This window comes from Daldinia childiae, assembly GCF_008694065.1.
Source record: "Daldinia childiae strain JS-1345 chromosome Unknown Scaffold9, whole genome shotgun sequence".
Taxonomy (NCBI): domain Eukaryota; kingdom Fungi; phylum Ascomycota; class Sordariomycetes; order Xylariales; family Hypoxylaceae; genus Daldinia; species Daldinia childiae.
This window is the reverse complement of record NW_022984650.1, coordinates 882,039-896,973: the sequence shown is the minus strand read 5'-3', so window position 1 is coordinate 896,973 and position 14,935 is coordinate 882,039. Positions and strand designations below refer to the sequence as shown.

At 43.4% G+C, this 14,935-nt stretch overlaps 4 protein-coding genes across 6 annotated transcripts; 2 read left to right on the top strand and 2 right to left on the bottom strand.

Moving 5' to 3' along the window:
• Window positions 1–1,521: 1,521 nt before the first annotated feature.
• GL218_07474 lies at window positions 1,522–6,007 on the bottom strand (the record flags this gene model as incomplete). Of its 2 annotated transcripts, XM_033584231.1 has the most annotated exons (5): window positions 1,522–3,571; window positions 3,659–5,270; window positions 5,341–5,554; window positions 5,608–5,925; window positions 5,990–6,007. In XM_033584231.1, the coding sequence occupies 5 exons, from the start codon at window positions 6,005–6,007 to the stop codon at window positions 1,522–1,524; spliced, it is 4,212 nt and encodes a 1,403-aa protein (XP_033432784.1). The 2 variants fall into 2 exon arrangements, with proteins under 2 accessions (XP_033432784.1, XP_033432783.1); XM_033584230.1 differs by having other exon boundaries at window positions 1,522–5,270.
• Window positions 6,008–7,951: 1,944 nt separating this feature from the next.
• Window positions 7,952–9,177, bottom strand: GL218_07473 (Pisatin demethylase; the record flags this gene model as incomplete). Of its 2 annotated transcripts, none has more annotated exons than XM_033584228.1 (4): window positions 7,952–8,727; window positions 8,818–8,836; window positions 8,900–9,051; window positions 9,093–9,177. In XM_033584228.1, the coding sequence occupies 4 exons, from the start codon at window positions 9,175–9,177 to the stop codon at window positions 7,952–7,954; spliced, it is 1,032 nt and encodes a 343-aa protein (XP_033432782.1). The 2 variants fall into 2 exon arrangements, with proteins under 2 accessions (XP_033432782.1, XP_033432781.1); XM_033584229.1 differs by having other exon boundaries at window positions 8,821–8,836.
• A 3,185-nt stretch (window positions 9,178–12,362) lies between these two features.
• Window positions 12,363–13,386, top strand: GL218_07472 (uncharacterized protein; the record flags this gene model as incomplete). Its single annotated transcript, XM_033584227.1, has 2 exons — window positions 12,363–12,429; window positions 12,518–13,386. The coding sequence occupies 2 exons, from the start codon at window positions 12,363–12,365 to the stop codon at window positions 13,384–13,386; spliced, it is 936 nt and encodes a 311-aa protein (XP_033432780.1).
• A 754-nt stretch (window positions 13,387–14,140) lies between these two features.
• GL218_07471 (MICOS complex subunit mic19) lies at window positions 14,141–14,859 on the top strand (the record flags this gene model as incomplete). The annotated part of the gene is made up of 3 exons (XM_033584226.1): window positions 14,141–14,196; window positions 14,313–14,370; window positions 14,473–14,859. The coding sequence occupies 3 exons, from the start codon at window positions 14,141–14,143 to the stop codon at window positions 14,857–14,859; spliced, it is 501 nt and encodes a 166-aa protein (XP_033432779.1).
• Between the last annotated feature and the right edge of the window lie 76 nt (window positions 14,860–14,935).

Genomic DNA, 14,935 nt, shown 5'->3' with positions numbered 1-14,935 from the left:
TTAAATTAATTAAAATTCTCCTAAACAAGATATATTCTACGGTTATCGGTTGCAATATCCAGCTTGCCGGGTGGTTATGTCATTCAATATTGCTTTGGCCCCTGAAGGTTCAATATTGGTCTTATATGAGACTAACGGGTAAAATGCACGGACTATACCCGTTACTATATTAAACAGAACAGTATGTTTTCAGACCGGTTTGCCCCAAAGGTATCAGTTTGAAATATATGCTGGTTTCTTTTTTGGTCGCAAGTTGGATCGCCGTTGTCGCCACCATATATTCGGATTCTGGAAGTGTCTCTAGGCCCCTTTTCGATCAGATAACTATCTCTATCATGTGGATAAATTCCAGCAGGCTATCGCCTACTAGCCCACATAGATGTATTATTGTACGAACGTACCTACTGATTTATATTTGATATATACCTCTTTGACTCTCATCTATCTGGCTCCTAGGTCACGAGAGAATGATTTATAGTAGCCAACACTACAAACGTCCCGATGGGTGTACCTTTAATCAAGAGTATACTTTATCCCATCTTCACCACCTGTATAAAAAGCCTTAGAACGAGAGGACTATCAGAAAACTTTTAATGTAAAGCTTCTAGGACGATTGATGATGATGATGAGATTTATAATTAGCTTAGCTATAGTCTTCGTTTCACTAGCCCTGCCTAGGTATCACCGAATTTACTTTTGGTGAAAGTGAAGAGCGGATAGTAGAAGAAGTAAAGGTGCAAGACTTTGAACCTAACACCCCCCTCAAGTATCCAAACAAAGCAGTGGTGATGAGATCCGAAAAGACATTAAATTTATTGTTATTAATAAAAAAGGATAACGTTAAACTTAAGTCCAATTAATTATGCCCCAGATAGTTACCTAGATGCCGTACTTTTATTATGTATCTAGGCTCGGAGATAAGTCTATTGAACGATTTACCACACGAAGCGGCAGAGGCCGTCCCTCTACAAACCCTGATACGCCAGAGCCAAAGGGGCGCTTTAAGTTAGTAGCAGGACGTTCGACATGCACATAATTTAAAGCCACCGTATTCGGCCATTACGGGATCTTCTACAGTAATATCTGCATGAAATAGGTAGCCTAGCGCCCAGACGTCATAGTCTAAGATGTAACTATGTCTTGGCTGCTTGGCCATCAACTCGACGATGGAATCCTTATTAATCGTTTCCGCTGCTGTTTACAACTCTGACGTACCCACCACGGTGCATAAGATTCACTTCACCGTTAGCTGTGCCTTCACGCCTTACTCACAGCCTCATGATATATGTCATAGCTAATATGAGCTCTAGAAATTTCAGTCCGGTATCATCTTTCCAGCACCAAGATCCGAGACATTCCGCTACGGTGGCGCAGTACAATAACTTGGCTATATGTATGTCTCAAATATATCTGCCGTCTTTCCGAGCATCATATCTAATATCGTTAAGCATATTACCTATCATCCATAATTGATTAGAAATTTAGCCATTACCTTAAGTGAACGTAGATCGTACATAGTGCTCATTCCTCTTTTCTCAATTGAAAAGTCCCAAACCATAGCTTCCGGTTACTGCCCCAAGTCCCCTTTAGAGTACCTTTCTCCGGATCTACTCGTCCGCGATAAAGCCATCCTAGTGTCTCGTACAATTTGATGAACCAAACTGTGCCGCTAGAGTCAACGAAGCCGTGGAATTTGAAAAGCCCCCATAGATCGCGGTTTTCGTTTGAGAAAGTGCTCGGCTGCGAGTTTTTATGTGCTTCGGCTGGGATGTCGATTGAGAAGGATTCACTTCGACCGTCCGCCCAGTAAAGATAGTCGTAGTGACCAGTCCATGATCCCGAGATGGCTTTCCTGATACCAATAGCGGTAAGACTCGTCGGCTGCTTTGGAGCCACGGCTAGGAGGGACGGTCGCCGACTGATTCCTACTGTGAAGTCGCTCATATGATTTTTGATGAATTCGTAAGCTTTTAGCCCGTGTATTATTGCAAGGTCGATTGCTGTCGAGCCGGCCATATCCTCGAGCAGGATACTTGCACCATGCTCCACAAGAATATCAGCTACGTTAAAATAAAGGTGTCTGGTTGCATGGTGAAGTGCTGTTCTTCCATTAGTGTCAACCATGCCAGCGTTTGCATGGTTACTTAGTAGAGCATCCACAATGTGCAAGTGTCCTCTTGCTGAGGCAGCGTGTAGCGCTTCGCCGACTGTCTTGGTATAGGAGGATCCACCAGTATTGACTAGGCACTTTTTTACACCTTCTAGATTGCCCTGGTAAGCCAACATAACCAGGCTGTTATCACCACGAGCCTCAGATGCTACAAGCCCGCGTGAATAGCTAACATGCGTGTGAATCTGAAAGCAACCTCGACGAACTAGAAGCTCTGTGATATCGGGATCAGACGTCTCAACTGCGATATCAAAGAGCGACTGCTGGCTGTACTCATATATGCCTTGGACCGATGCTCCCATGTCTAATAACCACTCCGCCATATCCTGGTGTTTCATAGAAACAGCAAACATCAATGCCGTATGGCCACCTCTTGTCTTCTGGTCTAGGCTTGCACCTTGTTCGACGAGAAACTTGGCGACTGGGAGGCAGTTATTGATGACGGCAACTTGGAGGGGACATTGTATCTCAGGGTCTGACTCGGAATCACAAACTATGCTGGCTCCCACGTCGACCAAAGCTTTCACAATATCAATATTCTTATTACCTGCTGCCAATGGCAACGGTGCCCATCCATTCTCATCCACCATGTTTGGGTCGGCACCCTTTTTAAGAAACATCTCGACTAATTTCCGAGAACGAATTGCGCTGTTGAGCGCACTTGATCCATTACGGAAAATTGTGTTGGGCGAAACCCCCTTAGCGAGTAGCATATCAACAAGACCCTCATCGCCTTCCTCGATGGCCTCCTTCAAGAGAGGTTTAGCATTGTCACCGTCAGGGGTTAAATCCACTCCTCGCTGGACTAAAACAGAGAGCGTGTCCTTATGTCCGGACCAATAGGCCAAGCTTGCTGCTGTCGAAAAATCAGCCGTCACTGCGTTGATATCAGCACTATGATTAAGGAGTAGTTCGATGATCTCGATACTACCCCGTTTCGCGGCGTGGTGCAATGCAGTGTACCCGGACTCGTCAACCGCTGCTATATCGGCGCCGGCGGAGAGAAGCATGTCAACAATTCGTGGAGCTGCTGTAGCCGCCGCAGCGATAATAGATGCTCCAAATAGTCCGCCCTTTTGTGACACGTCAACGTGGCTATTCAATAGGTATTCCACCAGTTCTTCATGGTTGCGTGCTACAGCCGCTTGTAATGGAAAGCCAAAGCGGCCGCCAACACAGCCGAATTCCAAACCCTTATCTTCGAGCCACTTCACAACATCCATAAGTCCGAGGAGTGAAGCGTAGTAGATGGGATTCTGTACTTCTTGTGATAGAGACTTGTGGCTATCATCGCCATCCGTTTCTGAAGAAGCATCACTCACACTGATGACACCATAGTCCCATTCTTCCATGTCTGTATTTATCAGTTCAGCTTCCATGAGAGGTGTCCATACTTTCCACCTAGTAGTAGTTGGATCGAAAGCTTTATGTGTCTGATCTACGATGTCTTGAGATGGTGCAGGCTTCTCGTGAAAGCTGTGGAAATACCAAGCCCAAGACGCATAAGACAAGAATGGGTACATCACAGTGTCGAAATGGCTATCCTCCGATTTATTCAGGGTGAGATACCGGAGGCAAATGTTGGAGAGTCGTACTTCTTCAGCGAGCGCATTCTTTAGGTTAAGTTTCACTGCCCATTGATTGGGAGAGGCATGGTTCGCTAAGTTGGATAAATACTCCTTGACAGAGAAATGGACGAAATGAACGGTGTGATCGGCCAGTGGTATATCCTTCGAGCTTGCTCGTAGCTGTAACAGAGATCCGCATGGTCCTAATATCATTTCTTTTACATAGTCTTCATCAACAAATCCATCATTCCACGAGTCTGGCAAATCATCTTCCGGGTATTCGTCTAGGTCTTCATCAGAGACGACCAATGCTTCGGTCAACTGCTTAACCTGGAGAGGTCGGATAGCAAATAGAACCCATCTTAGAATCATGACAGCCTGTTCCTTTTTGCTTGGTTCCATACGGGTGATCTTATCAAGCTCACGAGAATAGGCATCCTCAATTCCAGAGGGCATCTCGGTCACAGTTCTTTTTAACTGTTTAGCGTTCTGCCCAGGCGATATTTCTTTCTCCAGAAGCTTAATTAATAAGAACATTCCTTCACTCCTCTCAGTAGCTTGGCTAGCGATCTGTTGACGTAAACCATCGGATTTCTTGAATAACTTCTTATTCACCATGTATGTCGAGAACGATTGTATATCTGCGCTTGTGTCCTTGGCCGTAATACCGTACACTAGTCGCTCAACTGTGTCGTTTTTTCCAGATGCTTCCTGACCTAAGTATTCCCTGATATCAGGAACATCCCTGCTAACCACCATCATCCGTGATTTTGTCTTCTGTAGGTACTTAAGCAGGTCACATAGAAATAGATTCCTTGGGTCGTCGTGATGATAAGTACCTTTGTCAATGTCGATGCACTCGTCGAAACCATCGATAACGAAAGTACACCCCTCGACTACTTCCCCGATGCTAACAAATAGCTCCCACAGTCCAAGATGGGTAAGAGTCTGTTCCTGCTTTTGGGCTTTATAGACAGAGTTCATGGCGAACATGATTCTATCATCTTGATCAATCATTTGCGTTAGGCAAGACCGAAGGATGGCATACGGATCACGAGTAAGCTGATTATCGGCCACACAGAAGAAATATGACAAGGGGGCGTGCTTCTGTTGCCTGAGGTGTTGAATTATCCGAGCCGACAAAAAGGTCTTCCCGAATCCAGGCGGCCCATGAATCCAGAGAAGCCGCGCTCTCGGCTCCTCGTTTGATATCCACGCATAGAACTCGGGCAGTTTTATTACCCATTCACAGGTCCCTTCATGGCGGTACTGAAGGGCAGTTTCATACGTGTTCTTTGTGTCGATACCATTAATCCAGGCTGATAAGCGCTTTACTCGTCCTTCATCCGAAATCTGCGAATTCTCCAAACCCTGTCGGAGGAGATTGATGATATCGTCTATTTTCATGCCATTTATTTCTTGATTCACAAGGGAAACTAGCTTAAAGACTTCCTCTTCCTGCTTGGCTATAGAAAGCATAGGTTCTTCGACCTGAGACATGACAGTATTGATAGTACTCTTGATTGTCCGTTCTATTAGAAATGTCAGAATCTGCTCCCTACACTACTACGTTAGGTACCTCTTATTATAGTAAAGACTTACTAAAGGTTTTCTGTTCATAGTATCGGCTTGCATGTGCAAGGAATCTTAAGGAAGACCCATAAAGTTTAACAAGCGCCCCGGAGAGCTGTTTTGTTAGATTTGAGGTTCGTAAAAGAATCCTGGCCTCAACTTCGGTATACCTGGCGACGATACTCGAAATTGCTTCAATACTTTCGACCATAGCACCGAATGTCTGGCAGTCATTAACAGACATCTAAATATTGTGAGAATTATATCACTGCTCGGTTTATCACACACAAGATTTACCTGAAGGAGGGCTCTTACAGCCATCCAGGGAAGAGCAGCGTGGCCAGGGTCAAATTGGACTGCTGCGTCTCCAATTTCTCTAAACTTAACAAGCCAATCGCATACTTTACCCAGCACGTCTCGGACCTTCACTTCCTGGCCTGCTTCATTAGTATAAAGGACCCATTGCTTCTTCTCGCAGTCTTTCTTCTTTCCTTCGACAACTTGGATAATGTCAGATGGTTGGTGTGGTGTTTTGAAACGGTCAAATTTGAGAAGGAGCTTCTCTTTGTCTGACAAGATGTTGAAAGCCTGATCCCAAAGGCTAGGAGAAACGTCCTTACGTTTAGATATGATTAGTACTACCCATAGTCATGAGCCCAAAAACTTCCTAGAGACTTACCTCTTCCGATGAGTCCATGCCTTAAGCTTTGGAAGAACTAGTCCTGAGCAACCGCAAGAAATGCTCCAACCTACACTCAAAGATTGAAGTACTAAATGCCTGAAGTACTTTAGGTAGGAATACGGCTTAGAAGTCTTCCGATCTAAAGGCAGTAGATTCAATTGACTATGTTGGTACCTAAAGCCTCAGAAGCGTTATTTTATAATCAAATAAGACAACGAAGTATTCTAGACGAAATCTAACATGGGGCACATAATTTGCTTACCACCCTCAAATTAAATATGCATATTCTATCTTTCAGCTCAGGTTACAGGTGCATTATTAATACGGGCCATTACTCTTTATCGCGTCAATGGAAAAGCAGGCTGGACGCCGCATATAGACCTGGTGATAATATACAGTAATGATCTTCAATTTGGCAAGGCTATTGCAACCATTCATTCCAGGTGCATTAATTATGTCACGTCCAAGGAGAGAGCATAGGGTTTATGATTTGTTCGGAAGTTCGGTATATACACCGTGACAAGTTTTAACGCAAAGGGGTGTTAGGATTCTAGATGATACATCTAATATCAAGGACGGGGGCAAGGCTCTGATCCAGTAGAATCCCAGAATAAGCATGTCAGGCTTGTTAATTCAACGGCTCTACAAGCAGAGATTAGACGCGCCTCGCTTTATCTCTCCTCTTGCGCGACTAAACTTTCATTTTATACGATCTTCCCCTGTTTTAGGATGGCTTAAATAAGTGCTTCCAAACCCGGTGTATTAAGTCCTAGAGGCACTGACTACGAACAGGTAGTTAACATGCGAACTATCTCGTTTACTAGGCAGCCTCTATTAGAATTATAAAAGAAAACGAAATTTCTTTTCAATACCTAGGTACTTTCTTACGCTATACCTATAAATAAATAAATACCTAATAGAACGGAGACGAAGAATCCCACCGTCCATAACTTATGACACGATGTTATGCTTGTCATACCCAGCAGCAACGCGAAATCCGATTGGCCATATAGTTATTACAAGGACGGGTACGGCGGACCATTATGACATTAGTGCCAAAATCAAGAAAATAGGTCAGGGCTATCCAAAAAAGGCTAGTATGAAAGGTGCACAGTATACTATACGGAATATATACAAGTTTTTTTTTATTTACTTATTATATAATAACTTTTTAAGTATCTTTTTTAAAAATTTGAAAAAAATATTATTATTTTAATTGAAGTATGAAAAAAATTATTAAATTAGTTGGGTAATTATTTAAATTTATTTTGTAAAAATAATATGTTATATATAATGATATATATACGGGATTTTACAGTGGTCATAAAGGGTATCACGTGTTAGCCTTTTTATATATCTATATAAAACTTATTTGATATTGATATAATATGTTAGCTAAAAGCTATATAAATATAACTTACATTATTATTTTCGCATTAAATAAGGTTATAATATGATATTAATTATAATATTTAAAATAATATATTAGTAAAGTTATTTAAATACGTATATATATATAAGTAATTAAATATTATTGTTAAATTTATGTATTTTATATATATAAGGTTAAAGCTAAAGTAAAGGCGATATTTAATTGGTTAATCTTTTAGAATATGTATATATAATTGTTTTAATATTTTTACAAATTTTGGGTTAAATTGTATATAACTTAAATAATAATTTTTATCTTTTTTTAATCAAAATATTAATAGTTTTCGAAAAATATTCGGATAGATATTTATAAAGTTATTATAGTATAAGGTTAAAAGGGGTAATAATTGTATATATAGCGTATATTAATTAAGCTTATACTATATTTTTGCCTTACTATTATTTTATTAGATATAGTACTACTTACTTTCTTGATTTTAGCACTAATGTCATAATGGTCCACCGTAACGGGAGCCTGCCGATGAGCCCGTCCGCTTCAACCAAATACCCGACAATAATATATCCAATTCATGATCTCTTCGTTATGTTATAAATCACCCCCTTTTGTTTCACAAGCCACACATTCCTAGTCTCCCACTCGCGGTCAGGATACGTCAGGATCAACTCGAACCTACGTAGCAGCTCCGGTATCATCTTCGACATCTCTATCATGGCAATATGTCGTCCAAGGCACGTGCGGGAGCCTGCGCTGAAGTTAAAGAACGACTGCTCCATTCGTTTCAGCTGCTCCTCGGTCGAGTCGAGCCATCGCTCTGGGATGAAGCTTTCGGGATCGGGGAATACCTCGGGATCATACTGCGTAACCCATGGGTTGATTCCAACGACAGTTCCCCCAGGGATATATTTTCCGCAGATGGTATCACCGCCAGATGGGACGTAGCGCTCGTATATAAGGCCGGCAGATGGGTGGATTCGCATGCCTTCTTTGATCACCGCGTTTAAGTATGGCAGATGCATGTTAGCCTCTTTGAACGAGACCGGTTGGCTAAGGTTTCCAGCAGCCGCCGCGCCGTCAATCTCCTCCACCAGTTTCCTCATCTTGTCTTTATTCTTGCCTAAGTAGTAAAATATAGACCGCAAGGCGATAGATGTAGTGTCAGAACCTCCATAAACATTTGCGCTCAAGTGTGCGACAAGATGCTTAGTGGTCATCCACTGAGAGCCATTTTGGTTCAGAGCGTACCATTTGGTTAGCATATCGCCTCTGCTCTCAATATCTAAAGATCTAGCTCTTCTCCGTCCCTTTCTTAATGATGTGTTTCCGACTAGCCACCCATTGACAGCTTTTTAAAGCAAAGTCGACGACTTGATTCATTGCTCCTCCAGGAAGAGTGGATTCCCCAGGAGAAATTTATGCCAGTTCAGGAGTTGACCACATTGGCTAGCATATGTCTGCATGTTGTATAAGCAAGATGTCATCCATACTATTATAATTCATAAACGCGGGATACTTACTAAAATGATATCAATTGTCTCTATTATTCGATCCACGTCGCAGCCTTTCTCGAGGAATCCAAACATCTTCGAGAACGACAGTTGTCCAATAACATCGAAGGTGTAGTATGACATCCATGCGCCGAGGTCAATCGGTTTTTCTCGTCTGTGAGCTTTTCGATTTGATATAATAAAGGTTTATACACTCATCCACCAGGTTCGTATGCTAGGAGCGATGTTGGGCTGTAAGCGTTGGCGAGGATCTTCGTCGACTCTCGGTGGACAATTGGGTCTCGCATAGTGAATAAGTGCGGCTCGGCCTTGCCTTTCCAGATAACGGATTGGATGGGATGGTAAAATTCAGTCTATAACACCACCTGTTCAGTATCTAAGCTGTTCATCTTGAGGTTTCAAGGTTGTAATGTCGACATCTTATATAATGCCACGATATACCTTAGTATACTTAGACTTCAACCCATAGATGTTATTAATCTCACGCGGATCAGAGACTGAGACGTGATTTGGGCCGATTCGGACAAGTGAACCGTATTTATTGTGCAGTTTAATAGCATTCTGTGGGCTTGGCCGGTCCGTACATCGAGCCAGCGCCAAAGACCTGTATACGCGCAACCTTTGGTCCTGGGATGTCACGCAAGTCTTTCCTGAATCTATTCCATAGAAGGCGGAAGGCGATAACAGCAACAAGTAGCGAAGCAATTGTCAAAGGAAATGGCAGCGAAATGATGCTATCAAATACGGGAAAGTCGGTTTTAATCCCCATTTTGACTTGTTATGTACTATAGTTCGTATAACTGAGTAATCTCCACAGGTAATGGTTACTGGAGACCGCTGGTCTCTTATATTACTTAACATCCACTTTCCCTTTCTTTTATCACGCACCACCTAGTATCAATATACCTTAATGAGCTATTTTATGACAAGTTACTCTTTTCCAGGAATCGAACAGGGTTTGAGTAGTAAAGTATGTTGTGGTGATGACAGCATACCTTCAGTATGGTTACAGAACTCTAATGATTGGCTCCCCTTTATCAAGTATACAAGTCACCATTCAGAACGAGCGGTACGTTCCCTTTGGAAGCCGCCATGCCATAATTCGCCCATTATATCCGTAACTAAATTCGAAATACTACTGCATGTCGCACTTCATCGATCTTGGGTCACTATATCTCCTAATTAGCGGCATCGATTGGGGATAAAATTGGAGACATTTAAAGAGTGAGGCTAGCAGAAGGGGGGAGAAACCAGCAGGGAAAGCCTTAAAGGATACAGATTGGGCCATCGAGTATTAACCCATACGTAAGTCACAAGATCTACTCAAGGATACAAACAAGTAAATACTTCCTAAAGGCGGGGTTGTCGGCAACTATAGAGCTATACTATAGGCCTTGTCCGTTACACTAAACTGCAGTATTCCACACCAGAATCCTTCGAAATACCAAAATCTATAGCTATATCCCTATTTAGTAACTATCTTCCCCAGCCAATCAACATTGCATACACTTACCTAATCAAGTAATTCTCGGAATAGGCAAATCTTTGCTACCGAGATGGACGGGTAGAATAATCAGTATCGGGCGGATTTATAATAACTTCTGGTGAATAACTACTGTGAGGCCCCTATATTATTGTTAATTCCTTTCCCAGAGTACGAACGGAATCTGATGTCCATGATATGCTAGGGCAAGTTTCTTCCATCTTACATCTTTCCAAACCGAAAGAGCTTCCTAAGCTTTACAAGTCGTTCTTAATAAGCTCCTATCTGTTGATTGGTTTATCGGCAATATTTCTAACTAGGAGTACTAGCCACTTATCATGATTGGTGAGACGTCAATAGGGGGGGTCCAGGTTTCCGACCCTACCTCCAGCCGATTAATCCCGAGCGTGGATGTTTTGGCTTGAGATGATCATATTGAGCCCAGATCTTAAATCAGTTGCTTAGAGATACCATCCTTTCTTTGAGACTCAAATGCAGCTTATAGTCTAGTTGTGAGTTTTGGAGAACCGCTGAAGCTATCTCAAGAGACTTACGTGAGGGCTTGAAATAATACTAACTCTAAGGTTTCTAAGAATTACTGAGTAGGAAGTCAATGCTTACTTAACCATATCATAAGTGTTCCTACATTAACAATTCAAGTAGTTTATATTGTGTATATAATAACTAGGTACCTAGGTAGATTCCCCTTTGTACTCTCTTTCACTCCCTAGGAGTTAAAAGTGGATACGTACCCCCCCCTATTTATGAGACTGGGTACTAGATTCTTCATTCGGTCATAATCAGCTATTTTCAATCGAGAAGTGCATTATGTTGAAGATAAAACTCGCATATTTTATTTTTCAAGTACGATAATGTTAATCTTGTTCACATGATTCATATGAGATGCGAGATCTCCAACTAGAAGTGATACGAATAGCTTCAAATCCTACTGAGCAAAGAATATGAGAGATTGATACCCCGATTGGTGCCATAGATATAGTGACTGCCATGATACTTGAATTAAATTATCAACGCCTGCCCTTCTATTCTCTCTTGAGGACGTTGTGCGCCTCCTATATACCCAATCCGAGTAGATCTATCATCTACCCCTACCCATATAATCTTAGTATAATCCAATGTTAAAGGATTGCTACATTAGGTATACAAACTTATAAACACAACGAGTAGATGCTTCAGCTTTAGGCGTTGGGGCCTACCGTTCTACGCAAAGAGCCAGTACCTAAGCTTATGTTTACTGGTATAGCAAGACACTAGGAGAGCCATTTTCTACTTTAATATTAATCTAGTAACTTTTATCTGAAGTTTCATACCAAAGTCGCTTGATAATAGTCACCAGCTGAAATCCCTATTGAGATGCAGCTAACGCGCTCGGAATACCTTGGAGACCAACCACTTCTATTAATTAGAATAGCCCACCTATGATAGGGGTTCTCAATGTCATTTTAATTATGGTAACATAATTAATGCATGCGCCTGCAGCTTTGTCCGATAGTGTACGAGTTTCCCTTCGCGATCGACAATATTGCATAAGCCACAACGATAGTTTTCTTTGCAAGTTAGTATTCCCCGCAGTTAATAAGAAAAAAAAGAAAATTGGAAAAGCATATCTAGCTCTCATAGTAAGATTGACGATGATACAGAGCTCGAACTTTCCGAATCATATATGAAGTCAAATGAAAAGGGAATGAGAGGAGCATTGATATCTCTATTGAAATATGCTTACCATGTTGGTCCTGAAATTAATAGTAGTACTGTGAGTCGTTACTCAACATAACCGCTGCGCGATGAGTTGTCGGGAGAAGAGAGAAGATACGATACCGTACAGGACGCCCGTGACGTAAAAGGCGTATATACAGTTGCGGTGTGACCTGGATATTCGTGCGCCATCGGTTCTTGTATTATTAATAGGCTGTAGCAGATAGCTCATTTCCTTGCTCTATTCTTCCCTCTAGTTAAGCAATAGACATCATGTCAGACCCTATCCCACAGCCACCGGGTGTGCCCCTCCTAGGCAACATCTTCGATATCGATCCAAGTAATACGTGGGATTCGCTAAGAGAGCTAGCAGAGAAATACGGAGAAATATTCCAGATCAAAGTTAGGCCATACTGTCGTCTTCGTAGCTGGCGCGGCCATTGCGGAGGAGTTGTGCGATGAGAAACGCTTCCGCAAGTATGTCGGCGGTCCGATAGTCGAGATACGGTACGCCGTGCACGATGCTCTATTCACGGCCTTTGATAATGAGGCGAGTTGGGGCATCGCACACCGCATCATCGCCCCGAAGCTCAGTCCGCAATCAATCGCAGAACATTTCATTGAGATGCGAGACACTACCACGGAGCTTATCACAAAGTGGAAAGGGCTCGGTATCGACAACAAGGTATCTGCCATCGGCGAATTGAATAGATTGAACCTCGAGGTGACGACATTGACTCTCTTTGGGAAGAAGTTGAACTGTCTCTCCGGGCCCGAGCATCCGATGATAAAAGGGATGGAAGACTCAACGTCTGAAGCGATGAAGCGACCTAATCGTCCCAAGTTAATGAACTGGCTACTCTACGGTAGTAAGTTCACCAAAGCCACGAATAATATGCGAACATACGCGCAAGAACTAGTAGACTACCGAAAGGCAAATCCGACAAATCGGCAGGATCTCCTTGCGATACTAATGAGCGCCAAGGATCCGGAGACGGGCATATCTCTGACGGACTCACAAGCCATCGACGAGATGGTCTCCATGCCGATCGGCAGCAGTACGGCGCCAGGAATGATTAGCACTGCGATATACTTCCTCCTAAAGAACCCGCAAGTTGTGACCGATGCGCGCCAGGAACTAGATTCCATCATCGGTGACGGCGAGTTTCAATTCGAGCACCTGGCACAGCTCAAATACATCGAGGGAATCATGCGCGAATCACTTAGACTCTCATTCGCCGCGCCGGGATTCAACATTGAACCTATACCAGTGATAGCAAGGCCCCCGTGCAGCTAGCCGGCGGCAAGTACCAAGTCGCACATAATCAGGCCATGATCATTGTCTTGGCAGGAGTCAACAGAGACCCGACTGTATTCGATAAACCTCTTGCATTCAGGCCTGAGCGGATGATAGGTAAGGCGTTTGATGATCTTCCCGGAGTTAAGAAGTGGTTTGGAAACGGGAAGAGAGAGTGTATCGGGAAGCACTGGGCTTGGCAGTTCAGTATGGTCGTGCTGGCAAAACTAATAAGGAGATTGATTTTGAGAGCGTTGATCCTAGTTACTTGTTGGAACAAGACGGTTGGTTTAACTTGAGACCTGTGGGCTTCCAGGTCGGAGTCAAGCCGAGGGCCAACTGAAGTTGCAGAGTGTTTATTGGAAAGTACTGCATGTAGCTTCCGATTTAATTTAGGATAAACCGTAGCACACATGTAAGACATGTTCTATGATCTAACAAAGTGATTCAGAATATTCACTTCTTTGAATCTGATGCGTGTTCAATATGTGTTAGAAAAAGGGGAATGTATAAAGCTAGACAGATGTTATGCATATTGTTTATTTATGCAAATATCACGTGCTAAATAATCCAAGGTGGTGGCTTCACAGTATCAATTATCATATTCTATCTGCAAATCTCTCAATTCGCACCGTAGACATTTTTCGGCAGCAGCATCATCAGAGCTCGGGATTTATTTCCTACAAGTAGCAGAAAGGCAGATTCAGAGCAACTCTTACCTGTCCAGCCCAGCCCACTGACCAAGCCGACAATCATGGGTTCGAGCTCGTCTAAGCCTGAGGCGAGCCAATCCTCACATGTCTGGAAGGCGTAAGTTCTAAATCATTACGAATAATTATTCCGAATATATTCTCTTGTCTCAAGTTATATCATACATCATCGTCTTAGCATCTCTCGACTAACTTAATATTCTTGGTTTCTCTTAGATCCTCGCCTATAGGAATCTCTCACGATGTCGTCGAAACCCTCCAGTCGAGTAGCGAAGTGAGCACCCGCCCACCCTTCTACCTCCCCCTCAACTTCCGCTCCCCCACCAAGACCCAACATCTCAAGGCCATATACTAACCACTCGTCCAAACCCACCAGACCGATACCACGCGCGCGCAGACCCTAGAGCTAGCCGTCCAAGCGCGCGTAGCCTCGGAACTCAAGAAGCTCGAGGCGCAGGAGACAGCGGCCCTCAAAGCGGCGCAAGACAAGATCGCGGAGCTCGCGGACAGCGGGGCCAGCGAGGACGACAAGCAGCTCAACCGGCAGGCCGTGTCAAAAGAAGTCGAGGCGCTACGGGCGCGCCTAGACAAGCGCAAGCAGCTGCGCCCGCTGCCGGATACCGTAGAGCAGGCCCGCGGCAACGTCGTGCGCTGCCTGCTCGAGAACGACCGCCGTCCGCTGGATTGCTGGCGCGAAGTAGAGGCTTTTAAGGAGGAGGTCCGGAGGCTGGAGAAGGGGTGGGTAGATAAGGTCGTTTCATAAATAGGGCGGGGGATGACAGACTTTCTACAGCTTACAGAGTAGAAGAAGAAGAAGAAAAAGAGAGTAAAAGAGATAG